At 32.5% G+C, this 26,665-nt stretch overlaps 1 protein-coding gene across 1 annotated transcript in view; it reads left to right on the top strand.

Annotated features, from left to right (window-relative positions):
- Nucleotides 1-26,665, top strand: part of PRKAA1 (protein kinase AMP-activated catalytic subunit alpha 1) — a 68,355-nt gene that overhangs the window by 33,593 nt on the left and 8,097 nt on the right. The window contains exons 5-8 of the mRNA XM_051990275.1: nt 3,407-3,494; nt 5,842-6,066; nt 22,026-22,512; nt 23,360-23,486. Coding sequence (XP_051846235.1) covers nt 3,407-3,494; nt 5,842-6,066; nt 22,026-22,512; nt 23,360-23,486 — 927 coding nt within the window. The remainder of the gene's footprint in view (nt 1-3,406; nt 3,495-5,841; nt 6,067-22,025; nt 22,513-23,359; nt 23,487-26,665) is intronic.

The raw sequence follows: 26,665 nt of genomic DNA, 5'->3' as shown, positions 1-26,665 counted from the left end.
TTTTCATTACCATCTGTCTGGACTGTTATAGTAGCCTTCTAATTAGTCTTTCTGTTTCTTCTTCCTTTTTCCCACTCCATAGTCTTTTCTTCATCTTGTGAGCAACATAATTTTCTTATAGATGCATTTGGCCATAACATTTCCACTCAGATTTTCTCCCTGGCCTCCTGAGTTAGTTCAGATTCCTTTTTATGGGATTCAACGCTTTACATATATCCTGTTACCACCCTTTTACTTTTACATGTATTCCAGTGTACATATTCTTCCTCAAGAGAATTTAGTTTGAGCTATATTTATTTTCCTCCATGTTTCAGTTAAATTGAGGAGGAAATCCCTTTAACCCGGAAATTTTAGTTTGAGCTATATTTTTTTTCCTCCATGTTTCAGTTAAATTGAGGAGGGAATCCCTTTAACCCGGAAATTAAGGGAATCATGGATTACTAGGCATTTGAGCCTTGAATTGAGAAAGATTAATTAAGAGAAGAGGGGAAAAAAAGCATTCTGGGCACTAGAAGAAGGGGAAAATGGAGTTTTGTCAATACAAAAAGCATGGCGATAACTCAATTTTTTGAACACTCACTGCTCTCGTATCTGTACTCAGATGTTTACTCTGCTTTCTTTGCTTTGTTAAATTCCCACTCATCCTTTCAAGTTTCACTCAATTCCATCTTCTCTACAAAACTCCCCTTAATTCCTATTATTAGTAGCAATCTTCCTCTTCAGTTCCTACAATAGCACTTTGTTTTTTAACTTTTATATACTTACTGTGTCTTATTATGTATACTATAGATGGTGGGTATCTTTTCTGTCTCCTTGACAGAACTTCTTGAAGACAAGGACTATGTTTTGCAATAGTGGCCCGTGCACAATAAGTACTTAAAAATATTTTTATAAAACAGAAAGCAGTATTGGTGAAGGGATTTTGTGTGTGTGTGTGTGTGTGTGTGTGTGTGTGTGTGTGTGTGTGATCTACTGATGCAATGAAAATGGGAAGAAGAGAGAATATATTAATGAGTAGATTTTTGAGTATTAAGTGGTATTTTTTAAACAGCCACCATTGATAACAGAAAGGAAGAAACTTTTTTTTCCCCTTTCTGTGTCTTTACTTATTGAGAACATATAAAGAGAAAGGTCATAGATATAGTAGGATACAGGTCAAAATGTATGTCACCATTTTGGAGAGAAGTATATTTATTTCAAAGAATACTTTATTAGGAATAATTGAATGTATTTAAGAAAGCATTCAAATCCAAGAGCATGCTGAAGTATTTTATTTAGTTTTGAATTGTAAAACTTTAAAAATGAAGTGAGGATGAATCAGCATGAGTTGGTAAGAATGAAAGCACACAGGGTATTTTGGAGATAGATTGAATGAAGGGGAATGATAGGAAAAAAAGTGGAAAAGAGTGGAATAAGTTTGTAGACTAGGTAGAAAAGATCAGACTTTATTTGGTAAACAGTAGGCAGCTATTGAATTTTTTTCCATAGCCAGAACTGTGACATCATTAGGCATTGTGGCATCAACAGGCATTGTCCTAAGTAATGGAGACCATTACTTGACCATTTGTGTTTTGTCTGGACCAGATATTCCAGAGATTTAAATTCTCCATGCCATATAATCATATGGACATCAAGTTGGAATATAAATTATTGTTTTACAGAACTGGGCTTTAGATGAACTTAGAAAAGAAAAAATCTAAAGAAAATATAATTGTATTCAAGTATGAAAAGGAATTGTCAAAGTAAAGAGCCCTTGGATTTCTTTTACATGGTCCTAGAATGCCCTCCTAGAAATAATAGAAGAAAATTATCATGCAACTAAAGTCCAATATAACTTTAAAATATTCTAACAGCTATCCTAAAGTGGAGTGCATTTGCTTTGGAAAGTAGCATGTTCCCTCTTCAGAGAACATCTGCAAGTGGAAGCTAGATAATCATTTATTGGGGATGTTATTTGTGTTCTGAGTTATGACTTCTGAAGTCTCCTTCATTTCTGAGTCTGACAATCTAGCAGTGATTTGATTAATACTTATAATTTGGGCCACTGTTACTTAATTTCCTTGTGCTTCAATTTATTTTATAAAACCATTTTACTTGTGCATAGTATGGTAGTTATGGTAGGAGGTAGATATCAAATTTAGAAAAGAAAAAATCCTTGTCTTCATGGAGTTTATAGTTTAATAATGGGACAAAATAATGATATATATAATAAAATACAAATTATAAAGATTGCATACTAGTTAGGCTTCATGCAGAAGCTTGAAATAAACTTTAAAGGGAACATTATAAAAGACAGGTGAAAAGACAGTACATTCTGAATATGAAAAATAGCCTGTGAAAAGTCAAGGAGATCAGAAATTGGATATCATTTTCTGGAAACAGCAAGAAACTCAGTCTGGATATACTTCAGAGAACAGATATGCATGAGAAACCTGGAAAAGTAGATTGGAGCCAAATTGTGAAGGAATTTAAATGTCAAAACAGATCTTAGAGGTACTAGAAAGCCACTGGAGTTTATTGATCAGGGGACTGTTGTAGTAAGATCTGTGGTGGCTTATTGTCAGCTGTGTAGCAGATAGATTAGATTTGGGGGGAGATTTGAAGCAAGGATTCCAGGGGAAAGGTAATGAGGATTTGGATTAGGATGGTGTCCTTGTGGGTGAAAAGAAGGGGACAAGTTTGAAACATACTGTGAAGATAGAATTATAAGACTTGGTAACTAATTGGCTACATGAGATAAAGAATGTAGGATGACTGACCTTGTGGACCTCTGTGACTGAAGATGGTGGTACCCCTAGCAGAAATAGGAAAGTTCAGAAGAGCGGTGGGTTTGTGGGGAACATAATCCTTTCACTTTTGAATATACTGAATTTGAGAAGCTTGTAGTACATCTAGTTGTTGTACTTGTTAATTTGTGATCCCAAACTTGATATATAAATCTAGATCATAGAGATGGTGATAATAATAATAATGATAATAATAATAATGCATGGGAGCTTATGAGATCACTGAGAGAGAGATACAGTTTCTTATGGAGAACTAGGAGAGTGTTAATAGATACATTTGAATTTCCATTCTTATGTTCAGCTTCTCTGGATTCCTATTTTTCTGGTCTTTTCTTGATTGATAAACTTTTTGCTTACACAGTATATCCTATTAACCAAAATAACCAATAGCTTATATGTATATTGTTTAAATATTAGCTTTACATTCAAGGTAAAACTATCATGTTGCATGTTAAAATGATTAAATGTTTTAAATGTTTGGGGATTGTAGTTCCAATAATTGATTTTGTTGAAGCAGAGTACAGGATGAAGCTTTAGTCATTAAATGCAAACCCTCAGTTGTTAAAAACAATTTGGTGCCACTGGGAAATCCTTGAGTAGCTGCTTTTGTGCACTTTCAGGTCTTTCAAATATGATGTCAGATGGCGAATTTTTAAGAACAAGCTGTGGCTCTCCCAACTATGCTGCACCAGAAGTAATTTCAGGAAGGTAGTGTTTCCTTTTTGTTGTTGTTGTTACAGCCCCTATCCTTTAGACTTTTGTTAGTTTACAAATGTCATATTCCCAGTGAAGGAGAAGATAGTAGTGAGAATTTTCATTTTTCTTCAAATCTGTTAACTTGAAATGTTTTTAGTTATATTATATATAACAATATATAGTAATATGTACCTTATTTTATGATATAATAAAGCTTTATAGAACATTTGATAAGTTTAATAATCTCATTCATGGTAATATGCATTAAGGTACAAGTTAAAATTCTGCTAATGTAAATATAGTGTGTATTTTAGTTTTCATTATTTTTCTCTAATGCAAAAACTAAACCATGAAAGAATGGTTATTTAAAAAAAAATACATTGAGGCATAAGAATGATAATGCAGACCTAAATCATGTGTCAGAAAAGTTTTTCTTAGTCATGATACGAAGAATCAAATAAAAATGAAGTTCAAATTCAAAACATTTTTATGAGCATTAATTAAGCTTTATGAAACTTTACTTGATAGAGAAATTGCTTTAATTGTTGAGTAAAACTTGAAACAGTTAAAGTGCCCTTTAATTTACTTTGGAACAAATCACTTCACCTCTGTGGACCTAAATTTTGTTTATCTGTAAAATGACAGGGTTAGACTATATTATTTCTAAGGTCCATTCCAGTCTAAATCCAGTGAGTCTAAGTCCACAAGTGCCATAGCATCAAAAACAATCCCCGTTAAATATTGTTCAGGATTCTTGCTTTTTTTGCTCTTAGCAGATGAAATTGTTTTAATCAATTAGAAGGCAGAGAACATGAAATTTAAAATTATGGATGTGAAACTAGTTTTTTTCCTGTTGATTTTTAGTAATTTTTCTAAAATATATTTTTATTTTTATAACAATTGACAATTTAAACAATCTCATGTGTTCTAGCTCTTCAGAAATTGTTGTGGCAGTATTTTGACTTAAATCATTGAGGAAGAATAGTTGAATGAATAATATTTATAGTTTGTCCAGAGAAATTGTATTTGCGTGACTGCCCTTCTTTGAATATAGAAGGCGGATGTAATTTTAAACCTACCCAAGCTTCATCACCTCCTCTTTGTAACAACATGATGTGCAAAATCCCCAACTCCTTTTCCCTGGCTTTCATTTGTGTTTGTCTCTTGTCTGTTGTCTATTGCAGTTTGTTATAGTGTAACCATGTTTTGGAAGGACAGTGGTGGTTAGGACCTATTCAAAATGAACATTTAATATTAAATAATTGACTTTATCATATTAAAAATGAGATACCTATGCTAGGAAATATTACTGGAATCTTTTTCCTCTGTCCTTGGACAGGTTCCTTCTGCCAAGCCTGAAATAAATAATGGTTATGACTAGCAACCTTTAAAAACTTTTTCAATTTTTGTGAAAGAACATTTTAATAAGTGGAATAATTAAACTTAATCAGTTGAAATAGAGAGAAACCATTTTACAATGTTAATGAATTGCTCTTGGTAGGAAAAAAAATTTTTATGAAACTAAAAGTAGTAAAAATGACTGGTTTTAATAATTTAATAATAATGAATTTAACATGTTTATTAAACCCCTATCATATGCTAATAAAGTAGTATTCATAACAAGATATGTCATGTTTATCTTAGTCTGGTACTAATTAGCTCAAATCTTTAGAAATTGCTGATTACAAATTCTTAGATTCAACCCCCTGTATGCTAATTGGGTTTTCTTTATTTCTTTAGCAATGACAACACCATTAATCTTGTATAATCTGTCAAGCAGGGATGATAATAACACCTACCTCTCAGGGTGATTGTGAAGATAAAATGAGATCATTTTAAAGCTCCATGTGAATGCTTATGATTAATCCTGGTCTGCTTGGCCTGGAACTCTGGTCACAAAGGAACTTAAGAGAGAATATGGCTATAAAAAGTTCAAGAATGTCATCATGAGTAAAAAAAAAATAAAGCACATTCTTTATTTTTGATGTGTCTCTAATGGCATTTTTGTTGTTGAAGGGTGAACTTTGGTGTTCTAAGTTCACTACTTTAAAGTAAAAACATTGCTGGTAAACATAATTCATCTCAGGTTTAAAAGGCTTGTCAGATTGAGTTTATGTGAAGACAATCAGATTATTTAAACAGTCTATAAGTTTATATATTGATATTGCTTTGTTTTAAAAAATTGAGAATATGGATAATAATTATGCTCCTCTATTTGATGTGTGACTACAAAGACCTTTTGACTAATATATTTTTTTCCATACAGTGCAAACTTAAAAATTATGATTGATTCTCTTTTAGATAATAATTAAAACAAATACATTAAATTCCATATTATTTAATGGTATATTTTTTCCAGGTTATATGCAGGTCCAGAGGTAGATATTTGGAGCAGTGGTGTTATTCTTTATGCTCTGTTATGTGGCACCCTTCCCTTTGATGATGATCATGTGCCAACTCTTTTTAAGAAGATATGTGATGGGATCTTTTATACCCCTCAGTACTTGAATCCTTCTGTGATTAGCCTTCTGAAACATATGCTGCAGGTGGATCCCATGAAGAGAGCCACAATCAAAGATATCAGGTAAAAAAGTAGCATTTGTGTTTCCTTAACAGTTTTAAAATTCTTTGTTAATATTTTACTGTTATTGAGTACTAGCATCTTTTTTTTAAGAAATAAAAATAATTTTTATTATCCAAATTCTCACTTGGGATAGAAGAAGGTATCTTAAGTTGATAGTTAAATGCTACTATAATGTTCAAATACATAAGAAGTGGAATTAAAGATTTAATCCACTAAAATATTCAAAGAATTAGGAGATTGGTGGGAGTTTCACACTACCACCTTAGAGGTGAAGGCATATATTAGAAAGCTCCTCATTCCAAGTATGAAAACAACCAGGCTTCTTTCTTTACCTTGTGGTGAAGACGACTTATTTGGGTAGACAGTTGATGATGAGATCTTGCCAGGGATGGCCAGAGGTACAAAGTTCATAGAGCAGTTCTATGAGAGACATATATTCTTTTTGTCCTTCAGCACTTCATTCCTCTGTCAGCTTCTAGATCTCTCCATTTTGAGGTGTTTTCTTGCTCCAAGCTCTCCCAATTCCTCATGAAATTTGTTAGCTTTTTGAGTCTGTCTCCTGACTTCTCTGAGCATCAACTCTTTTTGTTTTCTGCATTTCTCTGATTATCATTCTTAGGACTTTGCAGCTGTTGCGAGTTTATGTAAGTAGAGACATATTTCTCTAGGATGCTATTGATGACTGGGAGCCCTTTTGACATGTCAGGGACTCCGTTCTCACATGACATTTTCCAGTAGGGCATGGATACACATCTTCTTGGGAGCCATTATTATTTTTAAAATAAGGACTCTGACCTAGCTCTACTTCTTTAATTCTAAAATTCTTTTATTTTGCAAATTGATGGGAGTTTGGAAGAGAATCACAAGTTTTTTTTTTTTTTTTTTTTTTTTTTTTTTAATCTTCAAGCAAACATTGTGGCAAAATTGTGATTAGATACAGCTTTACAAAAAGAATATCTATTCTTTAGTTCTAAAATTTTTTTATTTTTCAAATTGATGGGAGTTTGGAAGAGAATCACAAGTTTTTTATCTTCAAACAAACATTGTGGCAAAATTGTGATTAGATACAGCTTTACAAGAGGCTTTCGTAAGAAAAGTGTTAGTTAAATGATAGAACATTTCTTTTAGTTCTTTGATTTAGTCCTTAGATCCTTGTTTAATGGGAGAATGGATTCTGCTGATAAAGATTTCAATTGTCACACAACTCCTATGTATGCAATTCTTGCCTATCTGTTATTTCATTATCTTTATATGATTGATGTATCTTTTTTTCTAGAAGGGTATAAATAGACATCAGGATGTTTCTAACAACTTTTACATGAGAAGTGGTAATTCTTAAGTTTTTTTTCTTGAGAACTTTTTCAAAATATTTGAATGTATATACTGTGTTATAAATCTGTATTTTTTGAGACTAGATAAAAGACTTGGATTCTGAATTATTTAATAGAAAATACTATATCACTCTGATGAACTCAAGACATTAGAGTGCTACCCTTCAGTAACTGACATAGTTCTATCATTTATGGTCATCTAGTAGTAAAAAAATAAATTGAGAGATCTAACTTCCCAAAATTTGGAAATATCATACTTAAAGTAAGACAAATAGAATTAGAGTTTTAAGTTTTTAAAATGTATATAATAAATTGAAACCAATTATTTACTTTAGAATCAGGAGTTCTGTATCATGAGTTTTTCCAAATAAAAACCAGTAAAAATGTGATCCTTTCTATAGCTAAAAAAGGTGATGATATCACTTCTCACTTTGGAAAGGCTATGGATACCCAGCCTCAGAAGTATATAGAGCCTTTAGAGAAAAGAATGATCAAGAGTAGAAAACAGCCAGAAATAAGATACAGGAGTAGAAGTTGAAAGTCATTAAGTCCAGGGTTATGTATACATCTAGATTCTAACTGAACAATGAGATACAGAAAGGCAGAAGAAAAAAATAAATGAAATTTTTTAAAAGGCCAAAATACAGTAAAAAATATACTATGAGCTAGAATCAACCAGAAATCCTAAATGAAAAATAATTTTTAAGTTCTCAGAGGATTTTTTGAATAAGAATAACTAATGAGAAACTTTGGGATAGTTCATAAATATCCTTAAAGAGGGTATTAGAATAGAAATTAGGGTAGTAATCAGAGTTTTCAAAGCAGAAGTATTGAAGACATCAGCAGTGTAGAGAACTTAGAAAATATTATGATAGAGAATTTCTCTAATATAGTAGTCTTTGAAAAGAAAATGACAAATTTAGAACTCAAATACAGAAGTAAAAAAATTTAACAGAAAAAGGAAATACAATAAATTTGAAAGAACATATGAATTCTGTACAAACAAAAGTGACTTAACCTTGATTAAAGAATATGGTGTGCTAATTTAATCTTATGATTTCCAGAAGAATAGGATAAACTGGGAAACCATTTTCATAGCCAATATTTCTGATAAAAGCCTCATTTCTAAAATATATAGATAACTGAGTCATTCCCAATTGAAAGTCAAGGAATATGAACAGGCAGTTTTCAGATGAAGAAATTAAAGCCTTTTATAGGCATTTGAAAAATGGCTCTAAATCATTATTGATTAATGAAATGCAAATGAAAACTACTCTGGGGTACTAACTCCCACTGTTCAGATTGGCTAAGATGATAGGAAAAGATAATGATAAATATTGGGAGGAGTGTGGGAAAAGAGACAATAATGCATTGTTGGTGGAGTTATGAAATGATCCAGTCTTTGTAGAGAACAATTTGGAATTATGACCAAAGAGCTGTAAAACTGCCTTGATCCAACAGTGCCATTACTGGGTGTGTATCTCAAAAAGATCATAAAAGAGTTTCAAAGGACCCACATGTACAGTTCTTTGTGGTGGCAGAGAATTGGAAATCGAAAGAATTCCCATCAGTTGGGGATTGCTAAACAAGTTATGATATATGAATGTAATGGAATTATTCTATAAGAAATGATAAGCACTGTCAATAAAAAGTTATTTAAAAAAATGATAAGCAGGCAGATTACAGAAAAGTCTGGAAAGATTTACATAAACAGATGCTGAGTGAAGTGAGCAGAACCAGGAGAGCACTGCACAATAACCACAAGATTGTGTGATGATCAATTACAATACAAAAAGAGACTTAGCTCTTCTCAGCAATACAGTGACCCAGCAGATTTTGGATAGAAAATGCCATCCATATCCAGAGAAAAAACTTGGAGACTGAATGTGGATCTAAGCATACTTTTTGTTGTTTTCTTATGGTTTTTCCTTTTTCTTATGATTTTTCTTCCAACATAACATATAGAAATGATTTTTTTTTAAAGTTCTGCTTCAGTGCCATTTTTTGCCCTCCCCAAATAAATTAATTTTTAATTAAAAAGTTTTAAAATAATATATTGAAAGAAAGAAATTTATCCAGAAATTTTGGATACAAAATAATATAGATTTTTTTCTTTCTTTAATCAAAACTTTTTATTTTTCAAAACATATGCATGATAATCCTTTGCCATTAATCCATGTAAAACCATGTGTTCCAACCCTTTTCCCCACTATTCTCCCACTCCCTCTCTTAGATAGCAGGTAGTCCAATATTTGTTAAACATGGTAGAAATATACATTAAACTCAGTATATAAGTATATATTTATACAGATATCTTGCACAAAAGAAATCAAATTAAACTGAAAAAAAAGAACAATAATAAGATGCAAGCAAACAATGGCAAAAAGAGTGAAAATTCTATGTTGTTTACCACACTCAGTTCCCACAGTCCTCTCCCTGGGTGTAGATGGTTCTCTGTATCAAAAGACCATTGGAACTGGTCTGAATCATCTCATTGTTAAAGAGAGCCACATCCATTGGAATTGATCATATAATCTGATACAATATATTATTAATAATATCCATAAATTCTTGCCAGAGAAAACTCTAAGCTTAAAATTCTGGAGCATTTTAATAATTGAATTTCAAAATTGCTGTACTAAACAACATGCTACAAGCAGAAAAGAGAAAAGGAAGAGAAAGAAAGGAAATAAGGGCAAGCAAATGCACATTCAATGCCTACTGTGTATCTGTCACTATGTTAACAGCTTTTTATAAATATTTAATAGCTATTTGCTATTAAGGCCTCTGAATTCACATAACTCAAAATTACTTTATGATTATGAGAAACTGGAAAAAAGAATGAAATGTAATATTCTTCCCTTTCTCTCCTCAAAAAAAGTGATTCAAGTTGTAAAAGTAGTATAATCTACAGAACTGAATATAATCATTAATGAAAAATTATGGTCTTTCAGAAGGAAAAAAAGGCATTTAAGAAATTACTCTGAAACAGAACAAAGGAAGCATAACATTCATATTGCAAACCTTTTAAATAAGAGAAACATAAGAAAACAATAATATCTAAAAAAGATCTAAATAATAAAATAATCATGTTCTTAGGTTATTTTTAAAAGAAAGAAAAATAGATTGAGAGGTAAAAGAAGAAAGATCTAAGTAGGGAATGATTTAAATGAATCCTAAAAAAAATCAGATGGGAAGGAGGAAGCACTTCATTAATATTCTATGGACTAAATATAATGCTTCCCAGTAAGGCATATAGTGCAATAGAGAGACTCCTGGAATTAGAGGCATAGGACCTGGGGAAAAATAACATAATCATTATTATTTTTAAAAAACCAAAACAAAACAACTAAAACTGTACCCTCTCCCAAACTGCATGATTATATCATTAGAGTTAAAATGCTTTGACACATGACGTAACATAACATTATTTTTAATATAATTGGTAAAAGTATATATAAAACTGGAAGCTAATGTGATTTTCAAAGGAAAAATACTAGATTTCCTAATAAATACAGAAGTAAAGCAAGAATATCTTCTCTTACTAGTTATTTTACTAGAAATACTAGTAATTGTGATTGAAGAGGAAGAAATTAAAGGTATAAATATTAGCAAAGAGAAAATAAAATAATATTTACATATTGCAATGAATTATTTATAAAACTCCAGAAAATCAGTGAAGAAATTGAGATACTACTTCAGTTAAAGTGCATACAAAACCAAAAAATGTCATCAGCATTTCTATATAGCAAAAATATTACAGTAAAAGATCAAGAAGAACTAATACAGAAATTTCATTCAATCCAATTATAAGATTCATAAATCATCTAGGTAGGCAGTCTTCCAAATAACACTTAACATTTCTGTAAGTACCATTCTCTGATGTTCTTTACAGAAATAATTGGAAGGATATTTATTGATCATGTTTGAGCCATACTAGTATAATTTTTTTTCATTCAGTTTCATTTTATTTTCAATTCTACATTCTTTCCCTCCTCCACGTGGTGAAAAGCAAGAAAAATAAAAACCATACACATATACATATATATGTATAGATAACACACACCATTATACAAAATAGATTCCCCCATTGTAAAAAATGTCCAGAAGAAAAGAGAAAATGTCTCAATATGCATTGTCTTTCAGTTCCCTAACTACTCCAGTATAATTAAAATGATGATACAAACTAAATTAATATACATATCTCAAGTGCTTTGCGAGTCAGATTCCAAAGGGTTACTTTGTAGAAAGCTAGATGAAGTAACAACATTTTTGTGGAAAAAGAAAAGGCCTAAAATCTCAAATTAAAATAACCTCAAGTTTTATCTCATATCCAGCAAATTGACAAAGGTGAAAAAATAGAAATATCTATTTATGAGAGAGGGGAAATAGTAACTAAACTGTTGGAGTTATGAACTGGTCCAGCCATTTGATAAATAATTTGGAATTATCTTTATGTTTTAAAAACTAAAATAAGCTTTGATTTAGAAATCCCATTGGAGGGCCACAGCCTCAAAGAAGATAAACAGAAAAGCCCATGTATTTCAAAATAGTTATTATAGCCCCTTTGTGGTACCAAAACACTAGAAATTTTATGGTGCCTACCAATTGTAGAATGGTTAAATTGTGGAATATAAATGTAATGGAGCAATACTGTTCTGTAAGAAATAATCACTTTGAAGAATTCAGCAAAATTTGGGAAAACTTATATAGGTTTTAATTTTTTTTTTTTAAATGTGTGGTAGAATTCACTTGTGAACCCATCTGGTCTTGGGGATTTTTTTCTTTAAAAGCTCATTAATGACTCACTTAATTTCTTTTCTAAAATAGGGTTATTTAAATATTTCAATTCTTCTGTTAATGTGGACAAAGTTTTTTTGAATTTTGGAAAATTCAGTGTTTTGTCTTTGTTACACAGTTGAGCTCTTTGGATAGGAGAGTGAGTAGAGATTTATATGGCATATATAAAAAACAAAAGGCATCAGTATAACTTTTAAAAAATAAGATATGGGTCAATGATAGATAACATTAGTCAGCATTAATATAGCGGCAATTTCTGTGTTGAGTTCAGAATTCTAAGGTTCCTTCCAGTTTTTAAGATTCTCAGTTTTAAGCTTTCTCCTCTATATATTACTCTGTTAGGATTCTTACAAGGTGCTAAGTCACTGGAATTGATAGGCATTCCAAGAGATTCACAAGTCAGGATGCAGTTGGGAGATTCATAAGTCCAGGAGATTCACAAGTCAGGAAGGACAAGCCCACTAACCCACAAGCCTACTCTCAGAGGAGGAGTCAACTTTTGAGTTCACGCCTCTAAAAGAGCATATAAAAGGACAAGTTCATTAGAAGCTCTTGGAGTCTCAGCCTGGAAGTACTCGGGGAGATTGAGAAGCCAGGATTCGGAAGAAGAAAGGCTGAAGCTGGCAGAGGCAAAAAATTAGCGACAAGAGCTCTTGGAACCAAGGAGGAAGATAGGCCTTTAAGAAAACTAATCGGGCTATTTTGAAGGAGACAATAAAGGATTTAGATTTTAACTCCTAGTTGCATTTGAGATGATTATTGATCTGAACTGAAAGGAAGGCTGCCTCCAGAAGCTCCCCAAGAAACCAGCTCACAGAGCATGATCATATTTTAGAGAACACTACATTACTCCTTGCTGTCTTTTTATCATCCTCTGTTCAATCATTTTACTGACAAATCTTTCACTTCTATTGTTTTATAAGAAATTTCTTGTGCTAGTGTAACACTTCATTTCATTTTTTTATTACATCCACAAGCCATATTGAAAATAGTGCTACAGTTTGGACCTATACTCAAAGGTTATCAAACTGCCTACTCTTTGACCCAGCAGTGTTTCTACTAGGCTTATATTCCAAAGAAATCTTAAAGGAAGGAAAGGGACCCACATGTGCAAGAATGTTTGTGGCAGCCCTCTTTGTCGTGGCAAGAAACTGGAAACTGAATGGATGTCCATCAATTGGAGAGTGGCTGAATAAGTTATGGCATATAAATGTTATGGAATATTATTGTTCTGTAAGAAACTATCAGCAGGATGATTTCAGAGGGACCTGGAGAGACTTACATGAACTGATGCTAAGGAAGTGAGCAGAACCAGGAGATAATTATATAATGGCAACAGCAAGATTATACGATGATCAATTCTGATGGACATGGCTCTTTTCAACAGTGAGATGATTCAAACCACTTCCAATTGTTCAGTGATGAAGAGAGCTATCTACACCTAGAGAGAGGACTGTGGGAACTAAGTGGTTCACAACATAGCATTTCATTGTTGCTTGCTTGCATTTTATTCTGCTTCTTTTTTTTTTTTTTAACTGGTTTGATTTGATTTTTCTTGTGCAGCACAATAATTCTATAAATATGCATTGCATATATTGATTTTAACATATATTTCTATCATGTTTAATATATATTGGACTACTTGCTCTCTAGGGGAGGGCATGGGGGAAAGGGGAAAGAATAAGGAAGCAAAGTTTTGCAAGGGCTAATATTAAAGAACTGTCCATGCATATGTTTTGAAAAATAAAAGGCTGTAATAAAAATAAATAGTGCTATATTATAATAATCATTGTAACAGAGTGCTACTTCCAAAATTTGAATCAAAGCAATTGTACATCTTAAATTTAATTAGAAACCTTTATCTTCCATAAAGATTGTAGAATCATAAAATATGGATTGTAAAGGTTATTAACAATCATTTCCCCCAACTTCTCTCTACTTAAGCACAAATCCCTCTATGACATCCCTGACAAAGAATTATCTGCTTGAGGCATCCAAATATTGGGAACTCCCTGCCTTGTGAGGCCAAGCAGATAAGCCTTAGGATATTAAGATCATAGACTTCCTGGTTGGTGGGAACCTCAGAAGCATCTTATCTAACTCTTTCATTTTGCAAATGAAAAAACTCATGTTCTTAGAGCTAAAAGTGACTTTAACATGTCACACTGGAGGTAAATGGCAGAGTCAGGATTCAAATTCAGGTCCAGTCATTCTAGCCTGTCATTGCGTTAGATTTTGAACTTCTTGAAGTCAAATATTGCCTTTTGTTTCTTTTTGTTTGCCCAGCTTGCACAATACCTAGAACATAGTAAACATTTAACAACTGTATATGCAAGTTGTTATCTTGTTCTTCAGAAGATATAGTTGAGTGCCAGTTCCTTATTAGTTGTCTAATCTCTTATATTGTCTCCTTATTTAACAGCCCCTCTTTTTTAACCTGAAACTGTTCAAGTTCCCTTTATCTTAAAAAAAAAACAAATCCTTCTTTTAACTGTACTATTTTTTTTATGTTGTCCTCTTTCTTTACTTTTATAAAATAAAATTAAAAAAAAAATTTAGAAATACAACTAGCTATCATAGACCAAAAAAAAAAAAAAGTTCTAGAAAAATTTGTCTGTACCTAATGTCTTCATTCTTCTCTAAACTTCACGTTTTCTGATGAGGCAATCATCCTTTCATTTATTTAACTTGTATTTATTAAGCTTTTGCTTTATGTTAGGTCTGAGCTAAGTACTGGGGATATAAACATAAAGAAAGAACAATTCATACTTTTAAGAAGCTCACATTTCCATTGGGAACATATAAAATATGTATTTATGTGTGTAGATTTATGTACGAAAGAATGTGAAGAATAAATATAAAATCATTAAATTCAAAGTATGGAGAAAGGGCATTAGAAATTGTGGTATCAGGAAAGATTTTATGTCTTATGGTAGTTGTTTTAGCATGTCTTGAAGGAAGAGAGGTTTCTAAGAGCTGCAGGTAAAGAGTGAGTACATTTCAGGTATGGAGAACATTTTAGTACAAAAGCATGAAGATGGGCACTAGAGTGCTATATGTAAGGAATTAGGAGAAAAGGCCAGTTTGGCTAAATTGCAGTGTATGAGAGGAGGCGTTACTTATAGTGAGGCTGAAAAAGTATACTGGGGGCAAATTCTGGAAGGCTTTAAAAGTTAAACAGAAGCATTTGTATTTTGCCTGAAAGGCAATGGGGAGATACTGGAATTTCTTAGGACAGTGATATCTGCATATTACTTTGACAATTGCATGGAGGGTATAGTTTGAAATGAGGAAAGGATGGGAGCATGGAGACCAATTAGGATATTGTAATAATACAGCTGAAAATTATGGAAGTCTTGAATTAAGGTGGTAGCTATATAATCAGGGTTCCAGATCAGATGCAAAAAATGTCTTAGAGATAGGAAACTGCAAGATTTGTCAGTTGTTTGGATGTATGGAGTAAGGGACAGTGATCTCAGGTTCACAATTTTTAAAAATCATCTTTAACTCTTCATTCTCACTGAAAGTCTCAAGTCAATTGCAAGTCTTGTAAATTCTCTCTCTACAGTTTATCTTTATTTCATTTCTTTATTTTCACTCATTTAACTGTCACCCTAGTTCTTCATTTTTCTCATTGGAACTAAATAACTGTCTCCTATTTTGACTTCGCATTCAGCCCTTCACACACACTTGACTGAATTATTTAAGATGAATGTAATCAAACAGAACATCTTGAAGATAATTGTTATCATTACTGTTCAAGAGCCTTTAAACCAAGTCAGTACATTTTATATCTTGATGCTTGATGACTTCATTAAATAGGCACAGGATTAATCATAACTTTCTTTCACATAGTATCTTTGATACCATGATTTTTTTCCCCCTCCTCTTTTGATTCTCCTGTTATTCCATTCTTGAGTCTCATATTTCCAGGTTTCTTTAGTAACCATGAGTTAATATTTGACTCATTGCACTGAAATCTGAAGTTGATCTTGTTTATTTTATTACTGTATTCTGCTCATTGCTATATAAATAAGGAATCCTGTGAGCACAATTTCTCCTTCTCTTCCCATGTATTTTCTTCAAAGCACTGAACCACTTCTTTTGTTTTTCTTTTTTCTAGTTTGCATACTTTTTATTTTTTGTTATCTCATTTAGCAGTTCTTTGTGGTCATTTTTTTCTCTTCCCCCTTCATTTCCTGTCTAAAGCCTTCTAATCAGATGAGGAATATTTAAGATAAATTACATTATTCTTTACCCTTACTATATTCATTCTACCCTTGTACAAGAATCTGTCATTCTTATGTCTTGATCGTGGTCCAGAAAGTGAATTATCTATGGAAATATGTTAAAAAATATTGTGTGTATGTGTGTATGTGAGTATATTTATATAGCCTATATTCGATTGCAAGAAAAATAAAATATTATTGATGGGGGAAAAAAGTGAATTATCATCTGATACTGTCTTCTTAGCTAACATTCTCTTCCATTGTTTTCCTTTGTTATATAAAATCTTCATTGAAATGGAAAATAGTGGGTAAAGATCAACTGTATCATAGCATCTTTCAATTGCCTGCTAAAAACTTCATATTCCTTAGAGGTTATTTCTAAATTGTTTACTGCAATATCATTGATTCCTACAATAATCTCAAGAAGTATATATAACAGTCAGCAGATTTGAGAAATTCTCTCTCGTGTCACATTTGACAATTCTATATTTGTATTCTGTAATATAATGCAAAAACCAACTTTAAAATGAACATCTTACAAGATTATGTAAATATACAAATGATTGCCATACTCTCCTTCTCCACATTTAACTTCCTCCCAAATATGGAGGATTGTGAAAGAATTTGTATGTATTTGAGAGTCAAAGCCTATAGAAATAACAAAAGAGAAGACTAGGATTGTGAAAGAATTTGTATGTATTTGAGAGTCAAAGCCTATAGAAATAATGAAAGAGAAGAATTTATATGAAGCATAAAAAAAACCTTAAGAGATGTACCTCTGAGGCAGATTGCTATGTGGAACTGATCTTTTTAAAAATTTTAATAGTACTTGATTTTTTCCAATTACATATAAAAGGATAGTTTTTAACATTGATTTTTTAAAAAGATTTTAAATTTCAATTTTTTTCTCCCTCTTTTCCTTACATTCCCCTCACTCTGCAAGACAGCAAGCAATCTGGTATAGGTGATACATATATAATCATTTAAAACATATTAGTCTTGTTGTAATTGGAAAATTAGAACAAAAGAAGAAAAACCACAAGAAAAAAAAGGAAAAAAATGAAAATAGTATGCTTCAATCCATATTCAGTCTCCATAGTTCTCTGTCTGGAGAGAGAATGTCATTTTCCATCCCAAGTTTATTGAATTATCTTAGATCATTTGGAGAAAAATTAAGTCTGTCATACTTGATCATCATATAATCTTGCTGTTACTGTGTATAATGTTTTCCTGGTTCTGCTTATTTCACTCAGTATCAGTTCATGTAAGTCTTTCAGCCTGCTTATCATTTCTTATACATCAGTAATATTCCATTACATTCATATACATAAGTTTTTCAGCCATTCCCCACTTAATAGACATCCACTCAGTTTCCAGTTCCTTATCACCACAAAAAGGGCTGCTACAAATATTTTTGTATGTTTGGATCCTTTTCCCTTTTTTATGATCTCTTTGGGCAACAGACCCAATAATGATACTGTTGGATCAAAGGATATGCACAGTTTTATAGCCCTTTGGACATAGTAATAAATAGAGATGACCTTTCTTATTCCAACATGGTTTGACTTTTTTTCACTTCACTTTATTGCTTCTTTGTAAATTTTTAAGTGTTGTATAAATGAGTTATTGTTGGCATTTAAATACACTATAAGGTATATAAACTAATGTAGATTCTATTTGTTACAATTCAGATCACAATTTGTTTATGACTTAGATAATGAATTAATGGCCAAAAGAATTCTTCCCTCAGAAACCATCTTTCTGTTGCTGTGTCTCTTTGAGGTGGGTCCTTAAATTATAGTTCATCAAAGGGCCTATCCTTAAAATTTTTTTCCTGTTCAATATAACTTTATATTCCCCTGGAAAAACCTTTAAGAATTCAAGAGTGACATCCATAGTGTAGTGAAGGATTATAATAGGACTTTTTATATTACTTAAAAATTTAGGAATTATAGATAAACCAGAAATGTATTCTAGAGGATTAATAATCTTTGAGCTGAAATAGATTTCCCTCTTCCAAACTCATAGTAGAGTAGGTACAGTGAAAGGAAAACTGTTTGGTTGTGTAGTGAAAAGAGAGGTATAGGATTTGGAGACATAGAGTATCTTTCAGTATGGGTTTAGGCAAGCCTAGGTATTGAACCAGTGGGAAGGCTCTAGAGCAGGGGAATTTATTTTCTCCAATGGTCATTTGAACATTTATAAAATCATTTGAGGATCATACGAAATTACCAATTTATAAAATTCAAGCAGTGGGTGACTGTTTCTACCTAGCTTTCAGCTTATCATCACCTGTAGTTGATTATGCAAATGATTTTTCAGGCTCCCATCCCTGCTTTATAGTAGCATGCTAGTTCTGGAAACTTAGAGGAGAATGGCTCAAAGAAGTAGGAAAGGAGTATATAAAAGGGAATAAGAGAGTGCTAAAAATAGACATCACTACTTTAATAAGTTTTGCTTGAGTATGAATCTACTCCCAGTCAAAAACAGTTTCTTGGTGCAGCTTGGTGGTACAATGATTAGAGCACCAGCCCTGAAATCAGGAAGGATCTGAGTTCAAATGTGACCTCACACACTTAACACTTCCTAATTGTGGGATCTTAGATAAGTCACTTAACCCCAATTGCCTCAGTAAACAAAAAAACAAAACAAAATAGTTTTTTCCTTCTCTCTTCTAAGTCTCTTTAAAATTTAGTACTCCTAGGACTAGAGTATAGTCTTTTTTTTTTTAATTTAATTTTATTTAATAATAACTTTATATTGACAGAATACATGCCAGGGTAATTTTTTACAACATTATCCCTTGCACTCACTTCTGTTTCGATTTTTCCCCTTCCTCCCTCCACCCCCTCCCCTAGATGGCAAGCAGTCCTATATATGTTAGATGTGTTGCAGTATATCCTAGATACAATATATGTTTGCAGAACCCAACAGTTCTCTTGTTGCACAGGGAGAATTGGATTCAGAAGGTAAAAATAACCCGGGAAGAAAATCAAAAATGCAAATTGTTCATATTAGTTTCCCAGTGTTCTTTCTTTGGGTGTAGCTGCTTCTGTCCATCATTTATCCATTGAAACTCAATTAGGTTAGAATATAGTCTAATGGTATTAGTGTTATAGTTCAGCAACATTGCTTTATCAGTTTGTTTTTGGTTTTGTTTTGGTTTTGGCTTTTGTTTATTTATTTAATGATGTTCTCCCCCCTCTTGTCGCCCCTCCCCCCCCTCCAGGTTATATTCAAAACACTTTTTTTTTAAAACAATTTTTTGGAAGATTTTTGAGTTCTAGATTCTCTCCCTTATCTTCATCCACAATTAAATCATATGTGAAGTTATACAAACATATCCATAAAAGTCAAATTGTGAAGGAAAAAAAAAAAACATAGATCTACTACCCTAATGAAAATAAAAACCTCAAGAAAAATAAAGTTTATTTAAAAATAGAGGAGAAAGAGAGAAATAGAGAATGCTTTTGATGTATATTCAGATACAATCAGTTCATTCTCTGGGTATAGATAGGATCATCTTAAGTCCTTCAAAGTAATTGTGGATGATTGTACTACTGAAAATAACAAAATCATTTATAGCTGGTCATACCAGAACATAACTATTACTTTGTATACAGTATATTTCACTTTGTCCATGGAGGACTTTCCAATTTTATTTTTCCCCTGGAATATCCTGCTCATCATTTCCTCAAAAATAATAATATTCCATTAGAGAAACTTGCTTCGAAAATTTTTTTTGCAATTATTATTGCTAATTGTATTTTTTTCTCTTTATTCTCTCTTTCCTTTCATCCTGTTTCTCCTCAAAAGTGTCTTTGCTACTGACCACTTCATTCTCCAATATGCCTTTTCTTTTATCACCCTCTTTTCCTTTTCATATTCCATTCCTCTCCTATTTTCTTGTAAGGTAAGATAGATTTCTATACTCCTATTGAGTAAGTACATTATTTCTTACTTTGCCAATTCTGATGAGAGTAAGAGTTCCTTCACTCCCTCTTCCTTTCCCCCTCCTCTGTAAAAGCTTTTTCTTGTCTCTTTTTTATGGCAGATAATTTTCACCATTCTACTTCTCCCTTTTCCCCCAATACATTCCTCTCTAATCCTTCAATTTCATCTTAAAAAAAAAAAACAACAAAAAACATTATTCCTTCATATTAAACTAACATCCATGTCCTTTGTCTATATATACTTCTTTTAACTTCCATAATAATGAGAAGGCTGGAATGAGTTAACAGGAGTCATCCTCCTAGGTAGGAATGTAAACAGATAAATCTTATTAAGTCCCACTTTCCTGATTACCTCATGTTTCTCCAGAGACTTATATTTGAAAACAAATTTTCCATTCAGTTCTGGTCTTTTCATCATGAATTCTTGAAAATTCTGTTTTATTGAATGACCACCTTTTTCTCTGAAGGATTATACTCAGTTTTGCTAGGTAAGTGATTCTTGGTTGCAATGTCCAGGTATTTAGTTGTTGTAAGACTAATTTAATTTATTTTAAATGTTTAAAAAGTACTATGTTGTAATGTTCTCTGTTAAGGTTTTCTTGGGGTCTCTGGAGGCAGCCTTCGTTTCAGTTTAGTAATCACCAAAAGTGCAGCCAGATGTTAAAGTCCAAATCCTTTATTGTCTCCTTCAAAGTCATGTCTCCTTTCCTGGGGCCTGATTAGCTTTCTTATAGTCCAGATCTTTTATTATCTCCTTCCTAGGGTTGGGCAGCTTTCTGGAGAGCCTTTCAGTTTGGCCTTGGTCTTAGTGGGGGAAGTGCAGGAGTCCAGGCCTGGACTCAGTTCAATTCAAATTGAATTTCTATCCTTGGTTCTGAGAGCTTGACCTCCCGCCTGCCTTCTCTGGCTTCTGAATCTCCCCAGTTCAGGCTTCAAGCTTATATGCTCCACACTGAGTACAAACCAATCATTATATCACTAGGAAACCATTATTTGTTGTAGGATTAAATCAATGCTAAAATAGATTTAACCATTGTCTCCTCAATTCTACTTAATATCTTGTTTCAAGTTCTGGCCCATAACATCTCTTTGTTAGGGTTAAATCAATCATATTGAACCATGCTAAATTAGATAACTATTGTCTATCAATTCCACTGATTTAGTACCTTGTAAGAATCTTTTGTTTCAAGTTAAGAGTTCTGGCCCATCAGCTGGTATTATCTTAGGAAAATTAAAAATAATAGTACTTTAAAATGAGTATTTTTAAAATCTCAATTAAAAGGATAGTGTTGTTGTTGTTGGTTTTTTTTTTTTAAATAGCATTCAGAAACCATGATCAGTTCCTAATGGCTTTGCTCTTTTAAAACATGTAGTTCTTTGTAAAGAATAAAAAAGATGATTTTACTTTTTTTTAGTTGTGTGTAAATTGTGTATATTTCTACTTTTCCAAAATCACTATTTTTCCATTCCAAATAGAACACAGAAGCATTTTCTTTTAATGTATTGTGAAATTTATATTAAAATTTTTTTAATTGCTCTTTATGATTAACCCTTTGTGTTTGAAATGGTCCCAAATCATTATTTGTATTTCATGAAAACTACTCAGAATCTTCAAGCCTATGATTTTTGTTCTTTTTCTTATACAGGGAACATGAGTGGTTTAAACAAGATCTTCCAAAGTATCTCTTTCCTGAGGATCCATCATATAGTTCAACCATGATTGATGATGAAGCCTTAAAAGAAGTATGTGAAAAATTTGAATGTACAGAGGAAGAGGTTCTCAGCTGTCTGTATAGCAGAAACCACCAGGACCCTTTGGCAGTTGCTTATCACCTCATAATAGATAATAGGAGAATAATGAATGAGGCCAAAGATTTCTATTTAGCTACAAGCCCACCAGATTCTTTCTTAGATGATCACCATTTTTCTCGTCCACATCCTGAAAGAGTGCCATTCTTGGTTGCGGAAACACCAAGATCACGCCATACATTGGATGAATTAAATCCTCAAAAATCCAAACACCAGGGTGTAAGGAGAGCAAAATGGCATTTGGGAATTCGAAGTCAAAGTAGACCAAATGACATCATGGCAGAAGTGTGTCGCTCAATTAAACAATTGGATTATGAATGGAAGGTGAGAGGATTTTTTTTAAAGCTATTTATGATTTGTTTTAAAAATATATAGAGATAATAACAAAATCATGCTTTTTTTATTTTTCTCCCTTATGACCTTTCTTTATATGTATCTGAATATTGTTGTTATGGTCTATATTTATTTGTAGTCAGTATGTATTTTCTTTAGTTTCTTCTTTCATTTCTTTGCTGTATTACTTCATGTATCTCGTATTTCTTTGTTTCATATTTGTTATTTCTCCTGGCCCACTATATTTTCCTTTAATTCAAATACTACATTTCATTTGTTCTCAGTAGTGATTGTGTAGTCATTTAGTTGTATCCAACTCTTTGTGATCTTGTACGACCATACATACTGTCCAAGGGATTTTCTTGGCAAAAATACTGAAGTAGATTGTCATTTCCTTTTTCAGTTGATTAAGACAAAGGTTAAGAGCCTTGCCCAAGGTCCCCAAGTCAGCTGCTAAGTGTCTGACATTGATTTGAATTCAGGTATTCTAGATTCTAAGCACAGTATTCTAGCCATCGTGCAATCCAGCTTCTCAATAATGGGTACATAGGATATTCACAATAGTTTACTTCTATGCTTACTGTTGTTTGGAATACTTTTGGACATATATAATTTTTATTCTACTATTAACATCTTAATAGACGTACTGGGTCAAAGGATGTAATCAGCTTTATAGCTCCATTTAGATAATTCTGTATTGTTGGCAAAACATTTTCTGTTAAGTTTTGATGCCCAACAAAGTAGAGAAACTGTATACTTTTTGGGCCTAATAAAGTATACAAATTGTCTTCATGAGTAATTGTACATGATGATTTTTCCTCTTCATTTGGTATGCTAGGTTGTAAACCCATATTATTTGCGTGTTCGAAGGAAGAATCCAGTGACAAGCACATACTCAAAAATGAGTCTACAGTTATACCAAGTGGACAGTAGAACTTACTTATTGGATTTCCGAAGCATTGATGGTATGTAGTTCAAAGTAAATGATGTGGGTATTTGAAGATCTATTGTGACTTAAAGTTTGGGTTCTTTTATAACAACAGAAAGAATAGCATTTAGAATTTTCTCATTTCAACACCTGTAACTTATTTGATCATATAAAAATCTCACACTTCTGCCCTATGAAAATTATCTTTTCTTGTAGAAGCTTATATTCAACTGTAATTTGATCTGAGTGTGAATTTTCTGTTGGATTTTTGTTTTTAGGCAGAAACTTTATTGACTATGGTAAATTGTTGTCTGTACTTACAGATTATTATTATTACTGGCTTTTTCTCTCTTCCATGTTGGCTTGTGAATGTATTTCTCCTTCTGTAGCCAGTTGCTTTGGGACTAATACCAATTAAGTCCTTTTTTAGATCATTGAAGAGGATGGTAAGGAAGAAAAGAGAATGGGTTTAAGCTTTGGGGACTTTCTAGGTGAGAGATTTTCCTCCACCTAAATCTCAAACGTTAGCATTTCTTTGTGATTTTAATTTACATTATAGGTTTCAAAAGTGGAAAAATCATTAGATTGTAGCAGAGGAAAAGAAAGAATGAACTGTTCTGTTTAAGGGAGAACCTGTTGTGACTAACAAATTTCCCCTGGAATTTTTTTTGCTTCTTCATAACCTGATAATAGTTAATAGCTAGCATTATTTTAAGGTTTTGCATGTTTTAAGGTTTACAACATGATTTATAAATTGTCTTCCTGTGACTTAGATCTCCTACTTTAGAAACTACTAAAAATAGTGTAGATCTGGGAGTCAGCCATAGCAGAAAAAGAAGGAGCTTTTCTATCAAACTGCAAGGTACAGCATATACTTCTTGCATTATTCCATGTTGGAAATTTGTTTTGTAGATGTGTCAATGTTTAAAATGTTTATTGAATGATTTTTTAAAATAAACATTACACATGGTAGTTAGTTTCCTTATTACTAATAGTCAATGCAGAATAGTTCAGTTATGTTATGTAATAGACTTTGTAAGCTTGACCTGAGAATCCAGCAATTATATTTGACATTTATTCTTATGCAAAAGTAAATTCCAAGTTCCAAACAATTATAAATTTCAAAATCCTTTGAAAATTTGGGGATTAGTGGAATAAAATGTTATATTCTCCATGTTTTGTATATAATTTTGAATACATTTTAGCATATTTTGCTGTACTGATTTATTTTTTTTTATTGTTTTTCCTTTTTTCAAGACTTTCTTAGAAATTCTAACTTATGGAACTAGCTAAAATGAAAGTGTAGCTATAATTGATTAACTCCTGTATTCAAGAGCTATTTGCCATCTAGGATTTTTTTGGAGAGAAGTAATATGATGAAGAATTTTTAGTTAGGAATTTCCTCTGGTCATAGTTTTTTTCCTTTGGATCTTTAAGCTCAGGAAAAATAAGTAAATAAACAATTCATCAATTACTTTAACCTATGGATTTCTTAACCCGGGGTCCCTAACCTTTTAATATTTTTGTAACTGTATTTCAGTATAATTGGTATCTTGCCAACCCTTCCAATAGTACCAACGATTCTATCCTCTGCCAACTCCTTCAGGAGATTGGCCACGCCATACTATCATTTTCTTTTCTTTTTTTTTCTTTTTGGAGGCAATTGAGGTTAATTAAGTGACTTGCCCAAGTTCACACAGCTAGCAAGTGTTAAGTGTCTAAGGCCAGATTTGTACTCAGATCCTCCTGATTCCATGTCCAGTTCTCTGCATCATCTAGATTCCCCCACCCTATTATTTTCAGCCTCTTCCCTATTGCCTACAAATATATCCCTATTTCTTCCATTAGTAATAAAGTCTGAGTCAATTCTACCCTACCTCTCAGCTATTATCCAATATCGCTCATCTTTTTTTTAAGACTAAACTCTCTGAGAAAACTGCCTACATTCAGGGTTTACACATCTCAACTCAAAATAGAATCTCTGCAATTTGACTTCCAACTTCATCATTCAATTGAAGCCACCCTCTTCAAAGTTACCAGTCATCTCATAATTGTTATATCTAATGGCTTGGTCTTCTTTCTCTATAGAATTTAACAGTGGTCATCATCATCCTCTCAGGTACTCTCTCCTATTTTTACTCTTGCCTTCCTCACTGTTCTACTGTTCTTCAGTTGCTTTTGCTGCATGTTCATCCATGTTCTGCCCGCTAAGCATTGGCATCCCTTGCTTCTTTGACCTGGGCTTTCTTCATCTTTTTCTACTCTTTCCCTTAGTGATTTCATTAGCTCCTATGGATTCAATTATCATTTCTCTGTAGATGGTTCCGAGATCTTTATATCCATCATAATCTGTGTCTTTAAGCTACTTTCACATATCACTGACTGCTTTATATGCATCTTAAACTCAGCATTTTCAGAATAGAATTCATTATCTTTTCCTTCAAACTCTCATCCATTCTGAACTTTTGTTTTATTGTCTAGGGTACCACTATTTTGGTGTCCCATACTTTTAACCTCATAGTTTACTTCAACTCTTTGATCATTAATTACATGTAACCAGTCTTTTGTCACAGTTTGCCATTTCTACGTTTATAGCATCTCTTGCTCTCTCAATTCACATAGTCATAACCCTAGTCCAGGATATCACATTTCACCTGGATTAATTCAGTAGCCTTCTAAAAAGTCTCCCTGCCTCATGTCTTTCACCACCCGAATCTATTCTCTCTTCAGGTTCCAGGGTGACTTTAAAAGTTTTTCAAATATATAAAAAATGGTTTTAACATTCACTTTTGCAAAATCTTGTGTTCCAAATTTTTTCCCTCTCCTTCCGTCTTCCCTTTCCCTAAGACAGCAAGCAGTCTGATATAGGTTAAACATGTACAATTCTTCTAAACATATTTCCATATTTGCCATGCTACACACAAACACACACACACACACACACACACACACACACACACTCAGAAAAAAACAAAAAAGGGGGAAAAAACCCCAAACAATAACAACAATAAAAAGGTGAAAATACTGTGCTTTTTTCCAGAGTCTCCATAGTTTTATTCTGCACGTGGATGGCACTCTTTCTCTCAAGTGATTGTTGTAATTGCCTTGGATCACTCCATTGCTGACAAGAGCCAAGTCTATCACAGTTGACCATCACATAGTCTTGTTACTGTGCACAATGTTTTCTTGGTTTTGCTCACTTCACTTAGCATCAGT

The sequence above is a fragment of the Antechinus flavipes genome, chromosome 1 (genome assembly GCF_016432865.1).
Source record: "Antechinus flavipes isolate AdamAnt ecotype Samford, QLD, Australia chromosome 1, AdamAnt_v2, whole genome shotgun sequence".
Taxonomy (NCBI): Eukaryota; Metazoa; Chordata; class Mammalia; order Dasyuromorphia; family Dasyuridae; genus Antechinus; species Antechinus flavipes.
This window is presented reverse-complemented; position numbering and strand designations above follow the sequence as displayed.